At 51.8% G+C, this 24513-nt stretch overlaps 12 protein-coding genes across 12 annotated transcripts; 6 read left to right on the forward strand and 6 right to left on the reverse strand.

Annotated features, from left to right (window-relative positions):
• Positions 1–136: 136 nt before the first annotated feature.
• On the reverse strand, positions 137–1487 carry BKA58DRAFT_441252 (uncharacterized protein; the record flags this gene model as incomplete). The annotated part of the gene is made up of 2 exons (XM_046173804.1): positions 137–1139; positions 1198–1487. The coding sequence occupies 2 exons, from the start codon at positions 1485–1487 to the stop codon at positions 137–139; spliced, it is 1293 nt and encodes a 430-aa protein (XP_046024723.1).
• A 207-nt stretch (positions 1488–1694) lies between these two features.
• Positions 1695–3396, forward strand: BKA58DRAFT_201527 (uncharacterized protein). The gene has a single exon (XM_046165837.1). The coding sequence runs from the start codon at positions 1890–1892 to the stop codon at positions 3363–3365; it is 1476 nt and encodes a 491-aa protein (XP_046024724.1). The 5' UTR covers positions 1695–1889; the 3' UTR covers positions 3366–3396.
• Positions 3397–3623: 227 nt separating this feature from the next.
• Positions 3624–6019, forward strand: BKA58DRAFT_201546 (FAD binding domain-containing protein). The gene is made up of 3 exons (XM_046165839.1): positions 3624–3906; positions 3969–4095; positions 4158–6019. The coding sequence occupies exons 1-3, from the start codon at positions 3843–3845 to the stop codon at positions 5743–5745; spliced, it is 1779 nt and encodes a 592-aa protein (XP_046024725.1). The 5' UTR covers positions 3624–3842; the 3' UTR covers positions 5746–6019.
• A 1021-nt stretch (positions 6020–7040) lies between these two features.
• On the forward strand, positions 7041–7688 carry BKA58DRAFT_300493 (uncharacterized protein; the record flags this gene model as incomplete). Its single annotated transcript, XM_046166916.1, has 1 exon — positions 7041–7688. A coding segment is annotated over one exon (648 nt), but the record flags the coding sequence as incomplete, so codon positions are not given.
• Positions 7689–8011: 323 nt separating this feature from the next.
• Positions 8012–8613, forward strand: BKA58DRAFT_201538 (uncharacterized protein). The gene has a single exon (XM_046165838.1). It carries the CDS (start codon positions 8121–8123, stop codon positions 8547–8549), a length of 429 nt encoding a protein of 142 aa, XP_046024727.1. The 5' UTR covers positions 8012–8120; the 3' UTR covers positions 8550–8613.
• BKA58DRAFT_459822 (uncharacterized protein) lies at positions 8580–9898 on the reverse strand. Its single transcript, XM_046174733.1, has 3 exons — positions 9749–9898; positions 9309–9691; positions 8580–9258 (listed from the first exon to the last, which is right to left on the reverse strand). Exons 1-3 carry the CDS (start codon positions 9866–9868, stop codon positions 8610–8612), a joined length of 1152 nt encoding a protein of 383 aa, XP_046024728.1. The 5' UTR covers positions 9869–9898; the 3' UTR covers positions 8580–8609.
• A 1720-nt stretch (positions 9899–11618) lies between these two features.
• BKA58DRAFT_441256 (beta-lactamase family protein) lies at positions 11619–13487 on the reverse strand (the record flags this gene model as incomplete). The annotated part of the gene is made up of 3 exons (XM_046173805.1): positions 11619–12721; positions 12777–12917; positions 12944–13487. The coding sequence occupies 3 exons, from the start codon at positions 13485–13487 to the stop codon at positions 11619–11621; spliced, it is 1788 nt and encodes a 595-aa protein (XP_046024729.1).
• A 504-nt stretch (positions 13488–13991) lies between these two features.
• Positions 13992–15592, forward strand: BKA58DRAFT_363417 (uncharacterized protein). Its single transcript, XM_046168829.1, has 3 exons — positions 13992–14786; positions 14836–15077; positions 15145–15592. The coding sequence occupies exons 1-3, from the start codon at positions 14219–14221 to the stop codon at positions 15544–15546; spliced, it is 1212 nt and encodes a 403-aa protein (XP_046024730.1). The 5' UTR covers positions 13992–14218; the 3' UTR covers positions 15547–15592.
• Positions 15593–15609: 17 nt separating this feature from the next.
• Positions 15610–16603, reverse strand: BKA58DRAFT_341306 (uncharacterized protein). Its single transcript, XM_046168345.1, has 3 exons — positions 16088–16603; positions 15893–16035; positions 15610–15839 (listed from the first exon to the last, which is right to left on the reverse strand). Exons 1-3 carry the CDS (start codon positions 16565–16567, stop codon positions 15677–15679), a joined length of 786 nt encoding a protein of 261 aa, XP_046024731.1. The 5' UTR covers positions 16568–16603; the 3' UTR covers positions 15610–15676.
• A 19-nt stretch (positions 16604–16622) lies between these two features.
• On the reverse strand, positions 16623–19016 carry BKA58DRAFT_341309 (major facilitator superfamily domain-containing protein). The gene is made up of 3 exons (XM_046168346.1): positions 18469–19016; positions 18025–18418; positions 16623–17974 (listed from the first exon to the last, which is right to left on the reverse strand). Exons 1-3 carry the CDS (start codon positions 18602–18604, stop codon positions 16909–16911), a joined length of 1596 nt encoding a protein of 531 aa, XP_046024732.1. The 5' UTR covers positions 18605–19016; the 3' UTR covers positions 16623–16908.
• A 1200-nt stretch (positions 19017–20216) lies between these two features.
• Positions 20217–22415, reverse strand: BKA58DRAFT_201621 (uncharacterized protein). Its single transcript, XM_046165840.1, has one exon. The coding sequence runs from the start codon at positions 22283–22285 to the stop codon at positions 20270–20272; it is 2016 nt and encodes a 671-aa protein (XP_046024733.1). The 5' UTR covers positions 22286–22415; the 3' UTR covers positions 20217–20269.
• A 948-nt stretch (positions 22416–23363) lies between these two features.
• BKA58DRAFT_317999 (uncharacterized protein) lies at positions 23364–24491 on the forward strand (the record flags this gene model as incomplete). Its single annotated transcript, XM_046167656.1, has 3 exons — positions 23364–23543; positions 23592–24208; positions 24257–24491. The coding sequence occupies 3 exons, from the start codon at positions 23364–23366 to the stop codon at positions 24489–24491; spliced, it is 1032 nt and encodes a 343-aa protein (XP_046024734.1).
• Positions 24492–24513: the final 22 nt, after the last annotated feature.

The raw sequence follows: 24513 nt of genomic DNA on the forward strand, positions 1-24513 counted from the left end.
ATGTGAAGAGGTTGGGGTGTGTGGTGAGGAAGGGGTTGTAGATGGGAACTTTCTTGTAAATAGTTGACATTGATTTGTGTATTAGAATGAGGCGATACGATACCATAATAATCCTTCAAGTGCTCACTGCACTAACTTAGCCTCCAAACTTCCCATCTCTAAACTTCCCATCATACCCCAGCACCGCGTCAAGCAAAACCTGTGCTCCCAACGCGCAATGCTCGGGACTCGTATACTCCTCCGGATTATGACTTATCCCCCCTTTGCTGGGCACGAAGATCATACTCGTCGGACACACTCTGCTCGTCCACGCGCTGTCATGCCCTGCTCTGCTCTTCATCTGCATGATCTGATCTTCGCCCACTAACCCCACCGCCGCCGTCTTCACAGCGTCAATACAATCTGGGTGAAACTTCGATTCGGGCAGTCCCCATGTACGCTCCACAGCATACGCGGTCGCATTGTCTTCTTCCTTGATGACTTGATCGAATGCCCGTAACATCTTCTCAGACAGTTGATCGACGAGGTCATCAGTATCGCATCTGACATCTACGACGAACCCCACGCCAGCGGGTATAGTAGCCTGCGAACTTGTATCACTGTTGATAACACCCACAGTAGCTACACCCAGGCCGGTCTCCATCGCCGTATCGCGTACAGCAGTGATGAGACGCGCAGCCGTGACTAAAGCATCTGCTCTTCCTGCCATGGGAGTCGTTCCCGAATGCCCTTCTCGGCCCGTGACGCGGATGGCGAACCACTTCATTCCTTGTACACTTGTCACGATGCCTACTTCTTTCCGTTCGCGCTCGAGGATGGGGCCTTGCTCGATGTGTAGTTCGAAATGCGCGGACAGGTTGTTTTCGCGGTAGTCGCACGGCGTTGGACCAAGGTATCCGGTTTCTTGTAAAGCAGTTGCCATGGATATTTTGTCGGTATCGTTGAGAGCATGGCATGCAGATAGATCCGTGCTACTATGCGTGCTCCAAACACCAGATGCCATCATTGCGCCGGGAAACCGCGCGCCTTCTTCGTTTGTCCAGTTTATCAGGGCAATGGGATGATGAGTTTGGATGTCGTTTTCATGGAGCGTGCGGAGGACTTCTAGGGCTGATTGAACCCCGAGGATGCCATCGTATCTATATTCCCATCAGGCTCTGATAATTGTGATGTTTGCTTGGGTGTTGGTGCGCGTACCTCCCGCCTGCTGGTTGTGTGTCCATGTGACTGCCCATGCCAATTGGCGCTTTATCTGTAGCGGTACCTGGGCGTATGGCGAATATGTTTCCCATTTGATCGATTTTGATCTCACATCCCAGATTTTTGCATTCGCGGACTAGCCAGTCTCGAGCCGCTTTGTCGGAGGGGGTTAAGGTTAGGCGGCACATGCCTGTCGATGGCGCGGGGAGAGCGCCGTATGAAGTGCATGTTTCTTGTAGTGTGCTGTTTAGCCTCTCGCCATTGATCTTGAGAGGGTTGGAAGGCATGGTGATATACATGTAAGGTAGGTTGAACACTGATTCTGAGGGCTACCTAGGTAGGCATGGTAGATGGAAGCGTCACAGCTGCGGTAGTACATCCGACGCGTCGGCTTGCGAAAAACGCGTTTTCTCCATCTATGACCAATATCCATGACTGTGCAGAATATCTGTATCCCTCTCGAGCGCGTTTATACCGCATATAGGCGTCGTGGGTGATAAGAAGGACGATGGGAGGAAGGTGGGGCAGCGCGAAAGAGGGGTCGAGATACGCACCTCACAAACCTGGACTAGCCTTCTTTCCACTACCACGATAACCGCTGAGATGTATCCTCCCGTGAGCGTTTATGACTGGGAAGTCTGTTTAATGTTGCTGTTGTTCTGCTCGGAACAAGGTTGAGAAAAGTTGCGATGGAGTACGATCTAATCATCATCAATGGAGTGGTTGTGTCCGAAAATGAAGTTCAAGAGTGGGACATTGCTATCAAGAACGAGAAGATCGCAAAGGTAGTTTCAAGAGGAGGTCTGAAAGATGCACAAGCGACGAGAACGATAGATGCTGAAGGCGGCTATGTGATGCCAGGAGGCGTGGACGCTCATGTTCATCTCCAGGAACCTCCATTGTTTGGAAATGGCTCAACGGCAGACAATTACGAGACTGGTAGTCGATCAGCAGTGTGTGGTGGCACCACTACCATGGTGACTTTTGCGCCACAGAAGAAGACAGAGGATACTCTTCTCGACACTCTGGCGGCTACTCACGAAAGAGCAAAGGACAACTGCTACATCGACTACTCTTTCCATATCATTGTCGGCAACCCTTCAGATAAGGCACTTTCAGAGTTCAAGACGCTGCGAGAGGAGGGCATATCTTCACTCAAGATCTACATGACCTACGAGGCCCTTCAACTGCACGACGGGCAGATTCTAGACGTCTTGCTCGAAGCCAGGAAGCAAGGCATAACGACTATGATCCACGCCGAGAACGGACAAGTAATCGACTGGATGACCGCACAACTCGAGAAGAAGAAGCTGTTCGCGCCGAAATACCACGGATCATCTCATCCACCCATGGCAGAAACCGAAGCCACCTACCGCGCAATCAGCTTATCAGAGTTCATGGATACCCCAATCCTCATCGTCCACGTATCCACACCCGCAGCAGCCGCACACATCAAGGCAGCGCAAGACCGCGGTCTACCCATCTACGCCGAAACCTGCCCCCAATACCTCTTCCTTACAAAGCTAGATCTCGACCAACCAGGCTTCGAAGGCGCAAAATGCGTATGCTCGCCCCCACCCCGCGAGAGCGAAGCAGACTGCGACGTAATCTGGGAAGGCCTCGCAAACGGCACTTTCACCATCCTCTCCTCAGACCACTGTCCCTTCCGCTATGACGACCCTGAGATGGGTAAAAAGTCTAGTATCAGCGCGGAATACCCGCTAGGCCACTTCAAATACATCCCCAACGGCTGCCCTGGCATCGAAACACGCCTTTCCCTTACCCTTAGCGCAAACCGTCTCAAGCTTACCAAATTCGTCGAAGTGACATCTGCGAACCCCGCGAAGCTATATGGGTTATATCCGAAGAAAGGCGCGTTGATTGAGGGCGAGTCGGATGCTGATATCAATATCTGGTATCCAGATGGTAAGATGAAGGAATTTGAGTTGACGAATAGTATGTTGCATCACGATGTTGATTATACGCCTTTTGAGGGGAGGAAGTTGAAGCAGTGGCCGCGGTGGACGTTGTTGAGGGGCAAGGTGGTTTGGGATAGGGACAACGGGGGACTGTTGGGAGAGAAGGGGTATGGGCGGTTTACGAAAAGGGATACGAGTAGTCTTGCGAAGCCGATGAGGGAGGGGGAGTGGGTGTTGCCGCTGTAGGTGTGATTTGAGCTGATGCGCGTGCGCCGTAGAATCGGACTCGCAGATTTGTCATCGACACGTTAAACGTTCCTGGTTCTATCGTGACATGAGATGTCGCTTGCAACGTGTGAATTTCCTTTGACATCTCCAGAATGTGTTCGGTGTTGTAGTCTTGAGCGAACGGCTGGGCTTGCAGCTTGATGTTTGCCGCGGCTCGATCCTTATCTTATCGGCCCCTGTGAACCTCGCGTCCCACCCCATTCTTGCTTCCACCTTCCTTTGCGACCGCACGTATGTTGCCCATATCTCCATCATGTTACATCGAGCATGCATGACTAATGTTATGCTATCTTCTTATCAATACAGCAGCTCCTACTTGCCGTTCCCGATGCAGCTATCAGGCCCACGAGGCTTATAGCTGGCCAACACGGGCGTACATGAGCTTGAGGAAGCTTACCATGCGCTCAAGCTGAATATCTCCATTTTCTAGGAAATATGACGACCTCAGATCTACCGGTAGAGAATGTAGATGTGCTTGTGGTAGGTGGAGGACCAGTAGGTACACAATCCCATTCTCCATCACATGTACTATCATACCTAGGTACTAATACACTTCTCCAGGCCTCGTAACCGCCTACCAACTCGCGCGCAACCTCCCTCGCTCTACGCATCGCATCAAGATCATAGAACAACATCCCAAGTCCTCTCAAGACAACTATGGACGCGCCATCACCCTCTTCCCTCGCAGGTAAGTTTTGCCTGTACGAAGTGCATGTAAGACATATACTGACCTGGTACCTCTACCTCTAGTACTGAGATGTTAGACCAGCTTTCTCTAGCCGATGCCCTTGCCCAACAATGTTTCGCATGTCGCGAGACTGTAAACTACGATAAACATGGCAATGAGGCCGAAGGAAGAGGTTGGGCGTTCATGGAGAATATGAAGGATACCAAGTGGGATTTCGCGTTGGTGCTACGTCAGAAGTACCAGGAAGAGGTGTTTAGGAAAGCGTTGGCTAAGGAGGGGGTACAACTTGATGCGCCATACACCCTGGTGGGTATTGAGATGATAGAAGGAGCTGAGATGGGTGAATATCGTGTACTGGCTACAATCGAACATGGCGAGACGAAGGTGAAGAGCGTAGTCAGATGTCGATATCTCGTTGGCGCAGACGGTGGACGGTCCTTCGTACGACGAGCTATGAACATCCCCTTCGACGGCTCATCCAGCGAAGACAAGTGGGTACGCGTCGACGGTGTCATCGAAACCGACCTCCCCAAACCGCGAACGTATTGCGCAATCGAGTCACCTACACACGGAAACGTTCTATGGGCCGCGCTAGACCGAGGCGCAACGCGTATAGGCTTCGCATTCACAGCCGAACGTCAGAAAGCATACAAGGTGTTTGACGAAGAAGCCGCCGTCAAGGAAGCCATCGCATCCGTCAAGCCGTTCAGCCTCAAGTTCAAGCAAGTAGATTGGTGGACCATCTACGTCGTTGGGCAGCGGATCGCACGCTCGTTCTTCGTTAACGACTGCATATTTCTCGCCGGCGACGCATGCCACACACATAGCTCGGGTGCAGCCCAAGGTATGAATACCGGCATGCATGATGCCGTCAACCTCGGTTGGAAGCTCTCTCTCGTCCTCCTAGGTCTCGCCAAACCTGATCTGTTACACTCGTACGAAGCAGAGCGTCTCCCCAATGTACAGCGACTGATCAACTACGACAAAGACATCTCGCGCCTCATGACCATGCAGTTACCTGAAGGATGGACGGGCGATCCAAACGCAGATCCGAATGAGGTACTAGGAGTTGTCATGGCCGAAGCAGCGACGTTCAGTAGCGGACTGGGTATCTACTACGAGCCAGACTCCTACCTCAACCTCACCCAGAGCTCTGATATATCGTCAGTACAGCCCGGTCAACGCGCACCTGATGTCACGCTACAGAAACCCGCGACTTTCGAAGCTACGCGATTACAGAGCGAGACGCCGAATACTGCGATGTTCTACATTGTGCTGTTTGCTGGTGACGTACCGCGCACAAAGCTATCATTGTCGGCGTTCACCGCAGCCATGTCAGCAGTGCCTTGGCTGAATAATGAGGATACGCCGATATCATGTCTTTCCGTCATCGCAGGACTGGGTGGACCGTCAGCGTATGAGACGTTGGGTGGTATACCGTTTGGCCGTGTGTTTTATGATGGAGATCATAGTGCGCATATGCGCTATGGTGTTGCGACTGAGAAAGGCGCTGTGGTGGTGTTGAGACCTGATGGGTGGGTGGGCACAGTCGTTGAATTGGACAGAGATGCGGGGCAGAAGCTGGAGAGGTACTTTGCTCGGTTTCTGCTTGCTGCAGCAGGGGGTCACAAGGCTGAGGCGAAGTTGTAAAGGCGTGGGAAGATCTTTCGAGCTCTACCAGTCAACTCACCCATATCGGGCGGCCTATTTGACAATCCCGTGGTTCGACTGTGTTTCTTCAAGGGCTGCCTTGTGGAGCGATTGCCTTATCTATTTCTTGTTTCCGCAGATCTTCAGTCGTGCGGTCGAGCGCACAAGGCTGAGGTTCTTATCTGCCTTGAGATATATGTGATCACACCTAGGTACGATGCGGAACCACGTAGTGGTCGCTCAAGCTGTTAGGCGACAAGGCTGGCCCCTATCTGCCGCGCGGTCGTTTTGTAGTGGCTGCCTACCTGCATGATGTTCTCAAAACAGCCCACAGCCGACTGTTTGGCGCCTGGGGCGATTTTCAAGAGCACTGTGTGGTTTTGTTACCCTGCGGGACAAGGTTGTTGTCGTGCAGGTCTTTCAGAGACGTATGGGTGTTGTGCGCTTGGCAGCTGAGCTGAAGGCTTATATGGCTCCAAGCAGCCCAGCCTTGCGTCGTGGTTGTCTATCTTCTCCCTCACAAATCTAGTCGTCGTTGCATACCGACTATGGCGGAACCATTGTCGAACGCGGAGTTTGACAAATTCATTGTCAAAATCAGTGCTTTGTACCCACAACGAAGCTTCGGGCGTGAATTCTGGTCCAACCTCGTCGAACTCGTCGAACTCGCGAGCGGAAGTGTGTTTGTCTACGACGCGAAATTAGAAGGTCTCCGGCAACAGGAGATTGGGATTGCGACTTTCAAGGAGGTCCCAGATATCATGTCTTTCCTCCAACGTGCGCCACAACCCTATCGTCGTAAATCAGTTTCTGCTGCGCAAACCAGCAAGGAAATCCCGGCGTCTCTGATGCAGACTGTTGATTGCATCACCAGTATCAACTTCCTTGAATTCTCGTTCGATAGTCCTGGGGACGATCTGGTGTTTGCACTGAGAGTGGCCCTGAGGTTCCTTAGATCAGACCAGTCCCAATCATTGTCTACTGGGGAGAAGCAATCCTCAACAAATGGAAGACTTTTCTGTTCGCCAGACATGTATTCAATATTATTCCGGACACCCAGCGACTCTGTGCCCTTTCTGAATCTCTCGCTCGACAAAATCGAGAATGAGGGCACTGAAAGACGATGGCTGGCGGTACTAGCCTATGACAAGGCAGGCAAGTGGCCAGAGGATGAAATTGCAGGATGCAAAGAGCGCATGGACAAGTACAGATACACAGACGATCTCAACCCAAATACAACTGAAGCAGCATCCTTCAACGCTTTCGCTTACATGCTTGAAGGATTTATAATGCTGTACATGCGCGTTGTTGCAAAAGAGGCGGAGGGATTCATGACAGCGATCCAAAATGCAGAAGACTCCATAGCATCTGAGCGGACTTTAAGCGACTTACTTCGCGAACTCAATGCTATCAGCCATAAGATCAGGGTTTCAAACCTAAAGACACAGTTTGCGTTCAGTAACGATGCTGCAGAATGGGCAGACAATATTCTGAGGTCACTAAAACTCAAACATATGCGGCGGGACCTGCCGGGATTCACTCGAGGGATGGAGAGAAACCATCCAGATCGTTTGCAAGAAACCATTGCGGAGGTACGCCAGCACATTACCGACATCGCTGCGGAAAATCAGCAGAAACGACAGGAGCAGCTTCAACAAAGAGAAGATGCTCGAGCAGAAAGGGAAGAGAAGTTTCTCGAAGAAAGCATCAGAATTGCCGAAGAGACGAAACGGGACAGTCGAACCATGCGCGGCATAGCCTGGGTCACTATCGCATTTCTTCCCGCGACCTTTGTGTCTTCATTCTTCGGCATGAACTTCTTCAACGGTATTGCCGGAAACGTACCTTTCGATGAGGCAAGCCGCAGCGTCTGGCTTTTCTTCGTGGTAGCCATACCAATCAGCGCTGCGGTACTATCCACGTTTTATATCTGGGATGAAAAGGAGGCAAAGAAGGATACCAAGAAGAAGGACGATGACGATGAAAAGCGTGTAGAGAGTGACGAAAAGGACCAGACGGTGGAGATGACCATTTCGACGAACAGCCCTGGCAAACCACCTTCATCAACTTACCAACCCAACAATGTACACTCCCAAATTCCCTCCCGAGAAGAATTGAAGCTTGAGCGCGAAGCCCGGAAGGACGAGACGGAATAATCGCACGAACTGCGAAGAACAACACTCCCTGATTCGAGTAGAACGCAACAGATTCCAAATCCACAGACATTGAAGGCGCTATTACTCTCCACTCTTAACTTACAGTGTTTACACAAAAAGCACAAGCTCACACTCTCTTAAAAGCCCACCACTATCCCGAATCTCCACCGAGACACCAAAGCCCTCTCTGCTCCGACCCTTAGGCTCACATAGTGGGGCATGATCTACCGAGCCGGTGTGGGTCGAGGGACCCACCCCACCCTAACTTCCTACGCTGGCGCGATGTCACGATTCAAGAACTGCCGTAGCTGCCTTATTTTCCTGGCTGGTATTATTGGTGCGGCAAGTGGGCGAGGCGTGCCGGCACGCGTCAGGCTGCTGATGCTTGAATCGTCTGCTGTCGTCATGAGGTTGGCAGGCTTGGCTTTTCTCCTTACCTATGGTATTTGTAACTTTTCGATGCAGTGGGGCTGGTTGCTTGGGCATGGTGTGGGTTTGCGAGTTGGTGAGCCGTGGTGTGGTTTCGTGTTGAGATTGTGTAGGTGTGAAGAGGACGTCTTTTGTAGAGTCCGCAAAGCGCGACAACATTGCGAAAAGGCTGCCGCGCGTTCATGTGTGATGATCATGATTCGATGCATTAAGATGTAATATTGGGTATCTGCCAGATTTCATAGATCGTAGAAAGTCGCATCGCTATACCATCGCGCTTCAAAGCCACCTCCTTGTATCCAACGACTTCTCCTTCTTATGTTGGATCGGTGGTAAAGCCTGCAAACTCGGATGCGAGCTCCCCCTATCAACGCTGTACTCTGACTGCACCATAATACCTCCCAATGGCGAGCCAACTACCGGCGCCGGCGCCGCTGTATCGGCCAACGGTTGCACATCCTCATTCGACTTGAACGACCGATCCAGCGACCCTTCTGAGGAGTTTTGCGGCGAAATCCTATCTGTGAGGACGCCGTCCTTTCCGCCCATGCCAACGCCCATTTCGTACTCGTCTAGGCGGACGAAGTCGTCTTTATCCATCTTACTCCGACCAAGTGTGCTCAGTTGAGAGCGATCGGTCTTCGGTAGCCATATGCGGGACTTGAGGTCTTTGCTGCCATTGTTCTTCTTGCTGCTGTTGCCAGAGTTTTCTGCGTAGTAGTATTGACTTGGTGTCTTCTGTTTGGGCCAGATCCGTTCGCGGATGGAGCGCTGCAGCTGGCGGATAGCGGGTGCACAGGCGACGATGGCACCGACGTGTGCTTCGATAGCGGACCAATATCCGATGGGTAGATAGTCCCAAGTTACGTTGGTGGTTTGGGCAAACTGGATCATATATTTTAGGCGGAGGATGCTGACGATAGTGACACTGGGGGTGTGTTAGCAGAAACAAGAATGAGGCGCGGGAGTTCGACTTACAAGCCTCCACCGAGGAACATGCACATGATGCCAAACTTGCGCCGACGGGTCATGGCAAGCTTGCTGAGCTCTCTCATAGGTATGACGATGACGACTAGATCAAGAAGGATGTTGACCGCGGCAGACGCCCAAGCATCGGCGTTAAGGTTGATGCATTTTCCGTGATGCTCGCCGTCCCAGTGTTCCCATGCAATGCGTATCGGAATGCATTGTAACGCGGTTGCTGTGACAAATGCGATGATGTACAGGATACAAATCACGATGGTGATGTGAATGACGCGTCGGAGGCCCTGGTGAGGGAAGATGCGGAGGTAGAAGAGCAGGACTGCTATCTTGGTCAATGCGATTGACGCGAGGTAGAGAAGCTCGGTGTAGTAGAAGATCTATCATCGTAGACTCATCAGTGCGGGACCTTGGAACTTGCAGAACTCATCACATACCTCGAGAATCTTGGTGATGTTCTCGAAAGACACCAGCCACATATCCGTACCTAACCCCAAAAGGTTTAGAAGGTACGCGCATATCGTGAGCGGGATGATGAGTATGATGGCCGCAGTCATAACCCAATCATCGATGCCCCAATTTCCGCCGAACCAAGGAAGTCGCGCGACAACGCGTAGAGTGTAGGCTCCCAAGGACAGTACTCCAAAGACTATTGTAGTCACCGTTCCTTGATCCGTCTTATTGCGAATGGGCGCATCCATCAACTCCGAGAGAAACTTCTTCGCGGCTGTAGATATGATTAGTAAACGATACGATGAGAGAGACTGGAAAGGAACCTACTCAGTGCTTCTTTTGGCTTACAGCTAGCCCTGACACACTTGGTCAAGTCATCGAGAAGTTTCTCGTTGCCTTTGATGCAATCGATGTCTGTGAGCTGACATGTTGATTTCGAGATTATTGTGAGCGTGCAATCTAACTGTATGAGCGAAATCAGTATGGAGTCTCGTATATTGACATGGTTTGCATACCGCGCATGGAGGCAGATTCTTGACTGCAGACGCGAGTACATCGCTTCCGCTCTGACTTTGCGCAAATGACAAGGGCGCAAAGACAAGGAACAGCAGTGCGGAGAAGAACTTCATATCGGAACCCGCATGAAGCGAGGTTGTACCCCAGATTGTTTCTGACTGTACGTATCGAGACAACGCCGTACGAGATGCGCTGCGCGAGAAAACAAAAGAGGAAGGAGAATTATGTTAAGCGACGGATTGCGGATCAAACAGGGTAAAACAGAAAGCCATATGAACCAGGATAAGAACAGGGGCTTATACACGGCACATACAAGTTTCCCAGAGGCGGGAATAGACGTCAAAATCCTAGCTTCCCGACATCAAAGCACCGTTAGTATGTTACAAGCACCACGTAGTGCAGCTGCCATCCTCGTCGCGGAGTGTCTTCCACAAGGCGCGTCACACAAAACGTGCTCGGCCGCAATCGGCAGTCTGTGAGCTAGACGGTGCCCTGACTTTAGTTCGTTGCTGTGCCGCTGCTACGGCGAATTCCACGTGGATCTTGTGCCCAACGAGCGACAAACCCTCCGATGTCTGGCATTTACCTTTGCTGGCTTCACACGTTGAACGTGTCGAGGACTCACATACTTTCTGTGTGAGGTATGACGTTTGTGAGTGAGGAAGATTGTGCCAAGATATGTATGACGCGCTCAAGCGAGATTATCGGGGTTGGTAGCTGTATGAGCACCCATGTTCTCACAGTACTGAATGTCGGCCCTGTTAGGCATCACGAGGAGGTGAACATGATGCGAACCTGATCGGCGTTTGACGTGGCAATCATTCTGGCGTTCTACCAATTGCCACAAAGGCTTGTCTAGTGTATATAGTTATAAGGCTTCGCTAGTGCAAAAGCCCTCGGACAGTTCCAACACCAGCAGCGACGATCATCGGAGGTACATGAACCCGGTGAAGAACGGTAATCCTCTGCTAACAAGAAAGGCAATCCTCTTGGTGAAAACGTGGTTCGGCCCTGCATGTGAGTTTTAGAGTTTAGCTTCGCATGTAGATCTAGTCTAGCACGGTCTTTAATAAAGCTCGGAAACACTAGGCTAGTCAGTCACCCATGGTCGCTGTGATTAAACCGAATGTTCTTTGGGTACGGCAGATGCAAGCCCCGTGCATAGGAAGATTGGCGAGTCTTCGCGAATCCTTCGTTCCGCAGCGGTTCTAGGGGAATGTGGTATATGCTCAAGTGATCTGTACTAGCTGCAGCGACTTATAAATTCGTCATTCGGCCATGATTCACGCAGTGGAGAAGATGACCACAAGCCGTCCTGCCGGTCTGCAATGTGGGGCCTTAGAGCTCCATCGTTTCTTGTTGACCATACTTCCTATTCGATCCCCTCTTCTGGTCCACTCTTGTGAGATTCACGCGGAAAGCCGGTAGCTCTAGCGTTTCAAAATGATCATTTTTCTGCTCATCCCAGAACACCGCTGTGTTCAAAGGTATGCCGGCATAACTAGACGTGTCCCAGTTCTCCATACAGAAGTCGTCCCAAATAGAGCCCAGCCCTTCCGCGCGCTCCTCGAAGATCATTGCACGCCACTCTTCTCCTTGCTGTTCTTTCTCGTTGCGATAGAGAAGCGTTGGGCTAAGCTGCGCATAGCGGGGCGGAGTCGTCATGCCTTTCGTGATCGGTGCTTCGAAGACAACCGTCCCGTTAGAAACAAAGGTTGTGACAACGAGACCGCGGTAGTCAGCTTCCAGTATCACTGTAGAGTTCAATCCCGGTTCTGAGGCGCTATAGGTGCCCGCATAGCGGTTGCGCATTTGCTGTATGGCAAGCCTTTCGGCTGTTTGCACTATTTTAACGGGAACAATGTCCATGATCTTTAACAAGATCGCGTTGGGGCCCGCGACCAGAATGGTAATACCTAACTCGTACTCTGGCACTGTTATGATGATGGAGGTATAGCCTGGCAACCCTCCACTCTTAGTGACAAAGCGTACTGTGCGTTTCGACTGCTCAAGTATGCGGTCTGTTTGGTAGATCTCCCACGGCATGCCATAAAAGGAGTTCAATCCGCGGGACGAAGAGACGGGATGCAGCCAGTTTATCGCGTGGGTGATGGCGTTGTAGTGGGTTAGGACGTAGCGGAGGTATTTGGACAGGTCGCTCGACGAACTGTAGATGCCACCGGTAGGATTTTGAATACCCTCGTCCACGTCCCAGAATTGTGGACCCGCCGGAATGACACCAGCAGAATCGGCAGGCTTGGAGAGAGTGCTGGTAGACATGTTTAAGGGCGTGAAGATGGCTTCATCGATGTAGGTCTCGTAGGTCTGGTTTGTCACCCGCGAGAGGACGAGACCAAGGAGTTCGAAAGCGACATTGGAATATGACGATTCTTGGTTTGGCGCGAATAACGGTGCGAACTTCTTGAGTTGTCGAAACATATCTAAGCACAATCAGATTAGCACTCTTCTCTCACGTCCAATTAGTGAGAAGCGAACCTTTGGCTGTGCAGGGTGTCTCATAATTTGGTGAGTACTCGTCACAGTTTGGCAACCCTTCCCGTGACACATCAGGAGGTAGACCCAGGGAGCTTGGATCCAACTCATCGTAGTAGTTGTTGATCAGATCACCTTGAGCCCCTAATTGAAGAAATCAGCACGCGTACCTTCTTCTGTCTGGCACACTTCGAACAGATTCTGCTTCTTCCCAGAAGGCAGCTTACATTCACGGGGAATGCCGCTCAGCTGGCTAGCCAGACTGCGCAATGTAATGTCTTTCCATGGAATGCCGCCGTTCGACTTGTCTCCTAACTCCCTGAGGTATGTATCCACGGTAGCATCCAAGCTCAAGTTGCCTGCTGCATGCTGGTACAGTACCCCGAGTACGGTGAAGGTCTTGGTGATGCTAGCGATGCGGTACAGCGCGTCGCCGTTGACTTCAGGGATATCTGGGCGTGAGGCATTACGTTCGCGCGCCGTATGGTGTTGCGACCATAGCGTGTCTTTCGACGAGGTTATCTCTACAGAGAAGGAGGATCGGTCGAACTCCGGCGCTGCGACAGCCGCCGTGAGCGCCCTGTTGATGGACTCGAACGCGTCTTGGAGCAGAGGATCGCCAACATTGTACCAAGGCGGCGGATGCGCGATGGTAGGTTCGAAGCATCTGGCGCTGGCCAAAGCGACTAGCAGAAAGGAAGACAGCGGCACCATTTCGGTGTTGAGCTGGGAGAACTACATGATAGAGTTTGACATGAGGATGCCTAGATGTGCGGCATGTCGCTCCCCGCACTGAGGGGAGCTTGGACCTCGCGGCTTATCATGATCGCCGATGCAACCTCAACTCACTTACTCCAAACCAATCTTGATGCTCATCAAAGGGGTTGAATACATGAAACCCTACTGAATGGTAGTACTCCTCTGCAGCTCAGTCTGTGTTAGCTTCTCAAAAAGCGCGCGCGTCGACGCGTTGTCGCGCTGTCACGTGCGAGGGTAAGGTTGGCACCTGGGCACAGAACTACGACAGTTGCAACTACCTCCGCTAGCACGTTCATCTCCATCGTGTCGGGATGAAAACCTCCGAAAGCACAAAATATCGGGTAATCTCATGTGCATGACCTCGTTCACTGCTGCGAGGATGGATCTACTCTTTATCCGTCGATATTGCTATACAAGGGCCCCACAAACAACTCGACAGCATCAAACCGAGTGAATTTGAGATTATCTGGCGTGTGATACAGCCACGAGGATTGACCGTCGCCAAGGATCATCGCAATATGCGCTCAAGATGTGTCCCGTTGCATTGGGGCATGTAGCCCTTGGTCCGGGAGTATACCTACCAATTTGACTTCCTCTCCTACTTTAACTTTCTCTCAAAACTCAACCTCCTTGCCTATATATATCTAGTTTTGTCTAGTTTCATCATTTTGACGGCGTTCAGTAAGATGCGCACCCCTCTTATCACCGCTGTGACCCTAGCGGCCATGAGCGGCAGCACGCCGCTAGGAGACAACAGCGAGCGTCTTGCGGACATCTTTCTTCGCCAGACCAATGTGACATGTCCAGTAACACCGAGCCCCATGCCTAAAACGGCGGCATTCCCCTCCGTAAAGACGATGCCAGATCCGTTTCTGTATCTCGACGGCAAGACACGTGTTCAAAGCAGAGATGAATGGATCCAATGCCGTCAACCCGAGATCTTCAAGCTTCTCCAGGAATACCAATACGGGTATTACCCTGATCACTCGCAAGAAACTGTCTCAGCAGCGCGGAGCAGCAACACCTTGACTGTCACTATTACTACAGGAAAGAAGACCGCCAGCATCGCAGCTTCGTTGAACTTGCCGAGTGGAGGCGGGCCGTTCCCAGTGGTCATCTCGATCGGCGGCATGGACACTAAGAGTTATGTAAACGCGGGGATCGCGGTAGTCACGTTCGATTATACCAAGGTCGCTGCAGACAGCAGCAGTAAGACTGGCTTGTTCTGGACGTTGTATAGTGGTAGAGACATTGGTAAATACTGCTTTTCATCTATTCCAGTTCATGCTTACATTTGACACAGGGGTACTCACTGCATGGGCATGGGGCTTCCACCGCGTTCTTGACGGCATTGAACTCAAGGTTCCAGAGATCGACGCCACTAAAGCTGGTGTCACCGGTTGCTCTCGTCTCGGAAAAGCTGCCTTGGCTGCTGGGTTATTTGACAAGCGCATCACCGTCACTATGCCAATGTGTTCTGGCGTGCAGGGTGCAGGGCCTTACCGATACAGCCTGAGTGGGCAAGGGGAGAACCTGGAGAACGCTGTACGCAAACACTCTCATCAAAGACATAAAAGGCGCTTTGAGGGCTCACGTACTGATGGCTTCACAGAAATCTGGAGCAGGATGGTGGACATCCTCCGGCATCTCCCAATTCGTCGGCCACTCCACCCAATTGCCCTTCGACGCCCATACGATAGTCGCAGCCATCGCCCCACGCGCAGTCATCCTATCTCAGAACGTGAATGATCAATTCACAGACTCTAAAGGCACCGCCGAAGTGACCTTTCCTGCGGCCAAGGTCGTATACAATTGGTTAGGCGTGGGCGAAAAGCTGGGTATAAGTATACCGTCGGGTGGTCACTGCGATATGAGTGGATACGCGGATGTTTTGCCTTTTGTGCAAAAGGTGCTACAGAATAAGAGCACAACGCGGAATTATGACGATTTGAAGACGTGGAAGGCTATGCCCGAGGCTTACCCTTGGGTCAGCGATGTACCGAAGGCAACCTGAGCAACAGACTCATCCACGTCCATCACTGTAAGAAACGAATCTGAAGCCGTCTTTATCACAATAGATGGCCGTAGCCATGTATACAGGAGTCGTCATCGAATTGCTATTGCTTTACCGAAGCGATGCTATGCTATATAGTAGACCAGGCATTATCGATCGGTATCATTGCGCCATTAATCATTGTTGACTCCTCCGAAGCGAGGAAAGCAATGCCACGCGCAACATTGTCTACTCCGATGTAGGGAACCGGTGCACCCTCACTGTCTTTCGAAACGTGCATTTGCACAATAGGACTGTCTGAGTAAGCAATGACCACAACGTACAGGTGAAGCCCAGAAGAACTTACAAGAATGCGTTGAAGCCAGCGGAATCGAAGTGCTCCATTTGCACTGATGATGCGATATTGGTTGCAACGCCGCCGGGCAGCACACCGTTGCACCGGATGCCTTCCTTGTGGAAGCGCCAAGCCACATTCTTCGTAGCACCGACCTATCAATCGTCAGCATTGACGATCTATCACTTTAGAAGGGTCTTTTCTTACCAGGCCGTGTTTGCTAGCAGTATACGCGATTCCCGCACTCGCCCCCGAAGTGCCCGCTTTGCTACCCACGTTGACAATCGCACCACCCTTCTGCTCCTTCATTGCCGGCAAAACTGCCTTCATCATACGAATAGGTACTGTCAGGTTGATCGACATCACCCTCTCCCACTCTTCCTCGTGAATCGTGTCCGCACTACTCCAGCCATCGCTCACGCCCGCGCAGTTGACCAACACATCAATGCGGTTGTGCTTGCCAACGCACTTTGCTACTGCATGCTCAGCAGCTTGAGATTCGGTAAGATCAGTCTGGTAGAAGGTGAATGTCGAATAGTCTTCGGCGAGCTTTTGCGGCTGTGCGCCAATGTCTATGCCGAAGACCGAGGCGCCTCTTTCGAGAAAGAGACGAGTTGTAGCTAGGCCGATACCGGAGCTGCAGCCGGTCACTATCGCAACTTTGTCTTGGAGAGTGGAAATGGACATGTTGGATGGCGGTTGATATTGATTGCGTATGAATGCGACGTAGTAGATGAATCATACCCCATTGGCGACGCCCGCTTGCGGAAAACTTAGGATGACGTCAACGGTTAGCGCGAAGACGAGACCCACTTCTGGCGGTACCCTCTAGAAGGCGTCCTCTTGCGCAGCACCCAATCCCATCATCACAACAGACTACAAAGGGAAAGGAAGACAGGATTCACAAAAGAAATGGGTGTATTGTGGCCTATTGCGGGAGCCATGGCATACGACCATGTCTTCCAAAAGCCTTTGTAAACGGAGCTTCTCCCCACGCGTCCATGCACCAACGTACTGCCACTAACCATCTAGATCACTTCTTCCATGCGGTGAACATCACTGTCCTTTGTCCATCGCCTAATCTTCTTGCCCAACCCGAAGTACAACGGAAAGACGAATAGCGCAGGCCCCGTTGCGCAAGCGAAGATGACCATGGTAGGAGTGATCCAACCATTCTTGCTCACGTGCGCAAGGTCGAAAACCCAGTAACTGTACGAGAACCCGATGAAGTTCTTACAGACTGTAGCGACCACCATAATCTCTCCGGAGATGGGCTTGTAGCAGTCGATCGCGTAGGCGATGGCAATAGTGGGCACCGTGGTGACGCTGAGGCCAGCCAGCCCGTAGCCCCAAACCACGATATGACCCCACGCCCACTGCTGCTGGTATGCAACACCGCCGAGGATTATTGAGAGCATCATAATGACTACGTAAATGAACAGCGCCGGCAGTCGCATCTCCGCTTCACGCACGCCGCCATTCTTACGTGCTGCACGAGCAGATACCCAGTCAGAGTATGGACCAGCTGTTGCCAGCCCGAACAAGGCGCCAACGGCGAACGCGAAGTTTGTGTATCCGACCTGGTCTGGCCTGAAGAGATAGGGAGGTGCAGCGAGGACAGGCGACTCGGTAAGATTGAAGAAGAGGACGATGTCGGCTGGGCCAGCAAGCATCAGTCCTGCCCACAGGATGATCGGGTTGAAGAAGACCTTAATGGGCGTCCAAGTGTCGCGCACGACAAACATCTTCCACCTCGCATCTGGTTTCATGAACGGCATGAATTGCGCACGGGATGGGCGTCCCTGCACAGTGATGGGTTGCTCGAGTGAGCTCCGCTCAGAGTCTTGGACTCCAGCCTCCGTGGCTTGCTTTTCGAGCTTGGTCTGGTCCTCGTTGCTGGGGTTGCTGCTGGCGGTTTGGATGACAGCTGTGTTGCCGCGATGATACTTGGTTTCAGGGAAGGTGAGCGCGATCAGAATAACCGAGACACCAGACAATGCGGTCTCTAGCCAGAAGAATGACTGCCAACCATAGTGAGCTGCCATGGAACCAGCCATGATCGGACCCAAAAATGCTCCCATGAAGAAGCCGGTGCTGTGAAATACGTTATGAGGAGCTCGACCGCGAGAAAAAACATCGCTTACAAGTAGACACCCGTCCACAGACCCCTCTCGTGCTGATGAAAGACATCGGCGATCATCTGCACAGGAATACTCTCGCTCGTCGCACAAGCCAGACCGTTGACGGCACGTGCGGCCAGCAGACTGCTGTAACTGGTCGCCATTGCTTGCCATATGTATGTCAGAAGAATGAAAACAGAAAAGGTCAAGCTGATAGCGCGTCTCCCGAAGATGTTGGAGAGCGGCACGATGATGAAGTTGGCGAAACCGAGTGTGATAACGGTGATGCCAGTCAGCATAGCCAGCTGATTATTATTGAGATGGAATTGGGCACCCAAAAGAGGGAACATCGGCGCGATGGATAGTGCACCGGTAACGGAGATCCAAGTGAATAACACTTGCGAGGCCATTGCCATGACTGTGATAGCCGTCAGCGAAGACTCAGGTGTTGATGAGGGGTCAACATACGCTTCCATTTCCTAGTCCAGTTCAAAGGGTCGCGAGGATCAGACGAGGGCGTTGGTATGAGCGTCTTTTGCGCGGAGCTCTCGTCAATGATCTCAGTACCAGGGATGAGCTCAACATCGCTGTGGTTGGTCGCCATCTTGAAGGTTGTTCGTCGCGATCTATCTTTCGTGTCTTGAGCAATTCAACACGAACTTACAGCGGGCAAGTCATCTTATACACCCCTCCGTTTCCGGCACAGTTGCGCTCCGTGGTTCATCAATCTCTAGTTCCCGCGGCGGATGCATCATTCGGCTTACAGTGCCATGTAACGAGACACCATTTGCTGAACGATCAACAGTCAACATCGATCCATCTATCTAGCTAGCAGTGTCAGCTAACGCAATATCTGGCTATATTAGCGAATGATGGTGTCGTGAAATCAATGACATTGGAGCCGTCAAGGAGATTGCACCTGTTCGCACTTCCGTAGTGCATTCCCATATCCTTGCTGAATGACCATTGGCGAACCGCTGGCTGATTGATGGAGAGTCTGCATGTGCTTTTGACGCTACCGAGTTCATATACTGAGTCCGGCAGGAAGGGAAAATTGCTTGTCGTGCACTTGGCCAACCCACCAATCCGACTACCTGCAGGGCTGCATGATGCGAGGTACAAGGCTGGCATCGGAAGAACCTTATCAATAAGCTAGGGTATGGTGCATACTACCCTGGCTTCTGCCGGATCACAGTAGACTGTTGCCACGACTTGGAGTAGTGTTCCCCTCTGATACCGTTTGTTTTATATTGGCTTTAGTGTGTTCTTTTCTTCTCTTCGACCGGCAAGGTGCAACTTGACATCATGGGTATCTCGGCGCACCGCTGGAATAATGCGCCGTTACAGTATCTTATCAATACCGCCTCTAAGGTTTTCTGCTATGGTAAACTTGAAGCTTGACTGTTCTCGGAATTGAAAGCGGAGACCCATCATGCTGATGGCGGGCGCCATTCGGTAGGTCGTATCGGAGAATGTGGGGATGCGCGCTGACGGACTCCCGCTACGGTAACCCCATTAGGCAAAACGACTTGTCAAACTTTTTGAAGACTCGAACAACAGTTGTTCGGATTCAACTTGGAAGCTAAACGTTTGCGCAAGACTATGAGAAGACATTGTTTCGTTTTACAGAATGCGGGACGTTCCGATTACGTTGCAGAAGTGCCCTTTCAACCGCACCGCCGCATCCTACGTATCTAGCCGGGTACTGCAGGACGCATGAGGAAAGGCACGGTCAAATCCTTGAAGTCTGTCAAATGCGCGTGAAACAGATGGTGATAGATAGCGCCAGTAAGATGCGAGACTTGAAGCTCAATAAGAAGTCGTGATAATAGAGAACACGCCTCGCCTCAAGTTCGACCTTGCAAGCAAGTTGTGCGGCAACATCCGGTACCTCGATAGCTGACAGCAAAAGTAACCACACTTCAATAGTTTCACAAGATGAGGCATTGGATGAATCGACTCCGCGGTCTACCTGAAGCGCGGTTTTGTTTTGGCATTTTACCAATAGTAGCTGGATGTTTCCAGGCTATCTTGCGCAACCAATCGCATCACCCGCACTTACGCTTGCCTCAGAGCTTAGCTGAAACCCCATCCATTTTCAATAGCTTTACAGGATGGAATATCAAACAGCATGACACCGCGGCCTACGCGAAGCGAGAATGATAGTTCTGCAGCCTTTTTGCTTACAACAGCACGTCGCTAAAGTGATTAGTGACGTACCATTGGTGGCAAAAAGGCTGCAGAAGTAGAACTCGCGATTATGCTCGCCTTATAGCTTGGCTGGTACTTCGACATGTACATCCACTGTACCAAGGAATACACGTTTGTCCATGGACGACAAGTCTTTCCAATCTCGAGGCCGTGTTTGCTTCTGAGGTGATAACGCTTTCAGGCGAACCCATCGTACTGCGATCTCTTGCGCAACAGCATCTGGATTTGCCTGCGCATCGTACATGAGCACGGCGCTACTAGCGATGACCTCGAGATGTTGTAAGATTTCTCGCCCACGGTATAATAGCTCTTCTTTTGATGTATTGTGAACAACGTCTTCGAGCGCTAGAAGTCTTTCCTCGACAATAACGACTTCACTTTGGAAGGTGGGAACACATTGGCTGAGCACTTGTTTGATCCACGGTGTGAAGATGTTCTTCAGGATGTCACCGCCGCCCAACCGCTTATCGGTAAGCACCCGGATGACGTCCTCTGCCATGACGCTAACGGTGCCTTCCCATATCGGATTCACGAGGTTGTCACGATAGATCTTCGCGATATTCATCAGACCGCCGTCTTCGTTGTTCTCGCAGTATCCGACGCCACCGAGGCACTCCATGCACTGTCGCAGGCCATCAACAGATGCGACGCTGACCTGAGCTTTCATCACGGGCAGCAACAATCTCAGTAAAGCCACTACTGTGGATCTGTCTTGCGGAATCAACTGTGCAGCTTTTGTGTTCGCGACCATCTCGTCCCAATCCTGTTCCAAAGCGCCCTGCAGTGCAACACCCAGATAGGAGAAGTGCGCACTAGCCCTGTACTTGACTGTTTCCTCAGCCATCCATGCGAGATGCGCCGGGTTGTCCTGGAGTAGTCCGCCACGCACTTTGCGTACTTTGCTGTAGGCGCGGGAAATTGCCAGACCACGCGCCCAACTCCCTACACTACCCGCTGCGGTGTACAACCGTGTGATGTTGAGGATAGCGGAAATCTCCTTCACGCCTTGTCCTTCTGTGCCAATAAGCCAGCCGCGTGCGCCGTTGAGCTCGAGCTCCGCAGTTGGTAGTGACTTTGTCCCGAGTTTGTTCTTCAGACGCTGGATGCGAACGCCGTTGAGTTCAGTTGGAGGTGGCACTTCTTCGTTCAGAGCATCACTTTCCAGCGATTCCCCGCCCACGCGTCGTCGCATGGGCATGTAGAAAGCTGAAAGGCCGCCTTTGTCCGTTCGTGCGAGGAGTACGGCCATTTCTGAGTCCGTTGCGCTACTGAACCACTTAAAACCATGTATCTTCCAAGGGCCCAGTTGCATACCAACTGCGTCGCAATCTCTTCCTTGTCCGGCTTCCTCGCTCAGCTCCTGCGGTGTCATCCGTTGAGCAAGTGTCTCCGTGCCAGATACATCGCTACCGCCAGATCGCTCGGTCATCCATTGTCCGCTCGTCCAAGCCATATGTGGGTCGCGACTACACACTCGCCGATAAGCTTCTCGTAGCACTTCGCCTCGACCCGGCTGATCGCCATCTTCGTCGTTCTTGTGTTTGTCTAACAATGTCGCGGCTCCATCGGTCATGCTTTGAGGGCATGCGGTCATGGTGCCGGTCGGGCCCCATACATGACCTCCAACAAACTGTCCCACACGTCTATTGAAGCGGCGATGAGACTTGTCGTAAGCCACCGAGACGACACCCTCACGATAGCCGATTTCCTTTAGCTTCTGCCATCCCGTCGTCGTCCACAAGGGATCGTTCTTGTTTTCCGCGCCGAAAGTAGATAGCGGTCGCAGTACGGGATGATTGGTCTCCGCGTCTGTAGCGTACTTCAGAATAGATGGATTCAGTGATAGACGTGCCAAGTGGTGGACACGATTGGTAGCCGCCGTTGCATCCTGTGGCAGGTAAAGATCTAATATCCGCGCGACGACGTTGTCATCAGAGGCTTCTCCGGAGACTGAATAACGACTTCGGACGGCCTCTGACAGTGAAATTGGATTTGTATATTGTGGCGGAAGTACCGGAAGGGTTTGGAAGAAGCCCGATGTTGACGAGGAAGCCAAAGGCGGCTGCTGCGTCATGTTGGCGTGCAATGCAGGTACGCAACCCGGCTAGAGACGGACAGCGGTACCTGTCTCCAGAGAAGAGACGATACATCACCGATAGACATGATGCCGAACTTCATGGTGTAGATGTGCTGGTGCTCGGATGTGCGAACATCCTCGGCTCACCCCCGCAAAACGCTCAATTAGGTAGTCGCAGCCGGATGGCCGCAAAACCACCGAAATCGACACCCCTACTTTAGCAACCTCTTAGCTGTTTAAATATTCATTTCTTCAGCGTCAACGCGTCTCTATTTGGGCAGGAAGAAAAAAAGAGCGAAAACATCAGACTCAGACCTGATGGATGTGAAACGAAACACTGCGACGCCACCTCTTTCTTGGATTCAGTGCGTCGAGTCTAGGCTTAGATCAGTTCAATGTGGCTAGAGAAGAGTCGCATTGCTATGGCGCTGCTGTCCATGGCTACTCAGCGAACGGACGCTGGATCAAGACATTATGTTGATGGCGACAGCCATCCCCCTCGTATGAACAGGTCTGGTCATGAAAGCCTTCCTTCGATGATGTCGAAAGACGTGATGGCATTCGCCATGTCCCTGCCATACATCCACCACGCATGGTAACAACTCCCGAGATTCTCTGCCGGAACACCCTGCATTGGAATCTGTTCCCCAATGCTTCAGACATGCCGACAGTTGTAGCAATCAATACCAGACCTGTACGATGCCCGATTGTGCACCACTACAACCCTGTCAGCATCCCGGAAGCGAAAAGCTTGTTGTGATTTGCCTTCGGTACTATCGCTGCAACTGCCGGTAGCTTGGATTAATTAAGGACTTCATCCAAATGATCGAGTCGAATAATCGCCACAACGTCGCTGTGGCATGTCCGTCACAAGATGTACGACTGAGGAATTGTCGGGTTCTCATTGGCATAAGTGGTGAGAAATGTACTGTTGTCGTCACATCCTAATATACTTACTGATAGCAACCCTTCCCATGGAACGAACGTCATGAATGGTTCTCGACTTAAGAAGCCTTCGTAACTTCGACCTGATGGCTTTCGCAACACTCCAGTAGCTAGGTATACCACTGTCTTCATGATCTGGTCCACCATCGTCGCTAGCGCGCTTTTGACGCAATGCGTCTCTGCGCAGAACATGCTCCGGTTCGCCTGCTCGCAACTCACTGTTGAGAGAGCTGATCCGCTGGTAAATCCCGGTCAACGACCCTCGCCGCACACGCATCAGATTATCGGAGGAAACTCCTTCAATCTTACAGTAACAACTACCCGATCCATAAGGAAGACCTTCATTGACGGACTGTAGATGGAGCCAGGGGTCTTTGATCCTCCCAAGCGCTCGACTTGCACGTCTTGCACATACAGCGAAGACTTCAGCAACTACTGGACTGCCTCGCTGTACTTCAAATCGCCCGAGAATGGTACGTTTCAACGTGTGCCCCAGTTCGCCAACGTGGGGCTCCAGCAGGACGGTGGCATGACGGTGTACTACATGCCGTATTCCGCGAAGAACAACAAGATGACGGCCTTCAAGCCTGGGTTCCGCATGATTGCGGGTGATCCCATGGCCAAGAAGCCCAATCGCGCAAGCATCTGCCATAGATGCTTGCAAAACGGAGAAGGCTTCGCACCCTGCGACGCAAAAGATACTGCGGAACTGCCCAACAAGTACTGTCCTGGCGGCATCAGAGCGACTGTCATCTTTCCTTCTTGCTGGGATGGCAAGAACCTCGATTCGCCCGATCACAAGAGCCATGTCGCATACTCCAACGGCGGAGGTCTAGGCACCCCGAATTGTCCTAGTACGCACCCGGTAGCTATCCCGCAGGTGATGTACGAGATCATGTGGGACACCGGCCGGTACAAGAACAACGCGTGGTACGGCAACAACAAGCAGCCGTTCGTGTACAGCTTTGGCGATGGGTGAGCACTCCTCTTTTTGCTTCTTTGACGATGGTTGACTGGAGACAGTACGGGTTACGGACAACATGGTGACTACCTCTTTGGCTGGAAAGACGACTCGCTCCAGAAGGCCATGGATGCTTTACCATCCGGCAAGTGTGCGAACGCCAACTGTCAGGTGTTGAAGATCCAGTCTGCGCAAGATGCGATGAAGTGCAAGAAGCCCCAACAGGCCGTTGAGGATGTAGGAGTGAGTGGCGACTGGCTGACTGAGCTTCCTGGTGGTATGGCGGTCACTTATTGAGGCCCGTTAGCATACCTACGTA

Source organism: Alternaria rosae, assembly GCF_020736505.1.
Source record: "Alternaria rosae strain MPI-PUGE-AT-0040 chromosome Unknown BKA58scaffold_6, whole genome shotgun sequence".
Classification (NCBI taxonomy): domain Eukaryota; kingdom Fungi; phylum Ascomycota; class Dothideomycetes; order Pleosporales; family Pleosporaceae; genus Alternaria; species Alternaria rosae.

What these genes read in the sequence shown, in the direction of transcription:
- BKA58DRAFT_201527 (XM_046165837.1), top strand. Translation starts at nt 1,890, where the DNA reads ATGGAGTACGATCTAATCATCATCAATGGAGTGGTTGTGTCCGAAAAT.
- BKA58DRAFT_201546 (XM_046165839.1), top strand. Translation starts at nt 3,843, where the DNA reads ATGACGACCTCAGATCTACCGGTAGAGAATGTAGATGTGCTTGTGGTA. An exon ending in GGTAGGTGGAGGACCAGTAG is followed by an intron (nt 3,907 to 3,968) that starts GTACACAATCCC and finishes ACACTTCTCCAG; the next exon opens with GCCTCGTAACCGCCTACCAA. An exon ending in ATCACCCTCTTCCCTCGCAG is followed by an intron (nt 4,096 to 4,157) that starts GTAAGTTTTGCC and finishes CTCTACCTCTAG; the next exon opens with TACTGAGATGTTAGACCAGC.
- BKA58DRAFT_201538 (XM_046165838.1), top strand. Translation starts at nt 8,121, where the DNA reads ATGATCTACCGAGCCGGTGTGGGTCGAGGGACCCACCCCACCCTAACT.
- BKA58DRAFT_459822 (XM_046174733.1), bottom strand. Translation starts at nt 9,868, where the DNA reads ATGACTGCGGCCATCATACTCATCATCCCGCTCACGATATGCGCGTAC. An exon ending in ACATCACCAAGATTCTCGAG is followed by an intron (nt 9,692 to 9,748) that starts GTATGTGATGAG and finishes CTACGATGATAG; the next exon opens with ATCTTCTACTACACCGAGCT. An exon ending in ATGTTCCTCGGTGGAGGCTT is followed by an intron (nt 9,259 to 9,308) that starts GTAAGTCGAACT and finishes ACACACCCCCAG; the next exon opens with TGTCACTATCGTCAGCATCC.
- BKA58DRAFT_363417 (XM_046168829.1), top strand. Translation starts at nt 14,219, where the DNA reads ATGCGCACCCCTCTTATCACCGCTGTGACCCTAGCGGCCATGAGCGGC. An exon ending in GTATAGTGGTAGAGACATTG is followed by an intron (nt 14,787 to 14,835) that starts GTAAATACTGCT and finishes CATTTGACACAG; the next exon opens with GGGTACTCACTGCATGGGCA. An exon ending in GGGAGAACCTGGAGAACGCT is followed by an intron (nt 15,078 to 15,144) that starts GTACGCAAACAC and finishes ATGGCTTCACAG; the next exon opens with AAATCTGGAGCAGGATGGTG.
- BKA58DRAFT_341306 (XM_046168345.1), bottom strand. Translation starts at nt 16,567, where the DNA reads ATGTCCATTTCCACTCTCCAAGACAAAGTTGCGATAGTGACCGGCTGC. An exon ending in CTGCTAGCAAACACGGCCTG is followed by an intron (nt 16,036 to 16,087) that starts GTAAGAAAAGAC and finishes GACGATTGATAG; the next exon opens with GTCGGTGCTACGAAGAATGT. An exon ending in GCTGGCTTCAACGCATTCTT is followed by an intron (nt 15,840 to 15,892) that starts GTAAGTTCTTCT and finishes TTACTCAGACAG; the next exon opens with TCCTATTGTGCAAATGCACG.
- BKA58DRAFT_341309 (XM_046168346.1), bottom strand. Translation starts at nt 18,604, where the DNA reads ATGGCGACCAACCACAGCGATGTTGAGCTCATCCCTGGTACTGAGATC. An exon ending in CTGGACTAGGAAATGGAAGC is followed by an intron (nt 18,419 to 18,468) that starts GTATGTTGACCC and finishes CGGCTATCACAG; the next exon opens with TCATGGCAATGGCCTCGCAA. An exon ending in CTGTGGACGGGTGTCTACTT is followed by an intron (nt 17,975 to 18,024) that starts GTAAGCGATGTT and finishes CGTATTTCACAG; the next exon opens with CACCGGCTTCTTCATGGGAG.
- BKA58DRAFT_201621 (XM_046165840.1), bottom strand. Translation starts at nt 22,285, where the DNA reads ATGACGCAGCAGCCGCCTTTGGCTTCCTCGTCAACATCGGGCTTCTTC.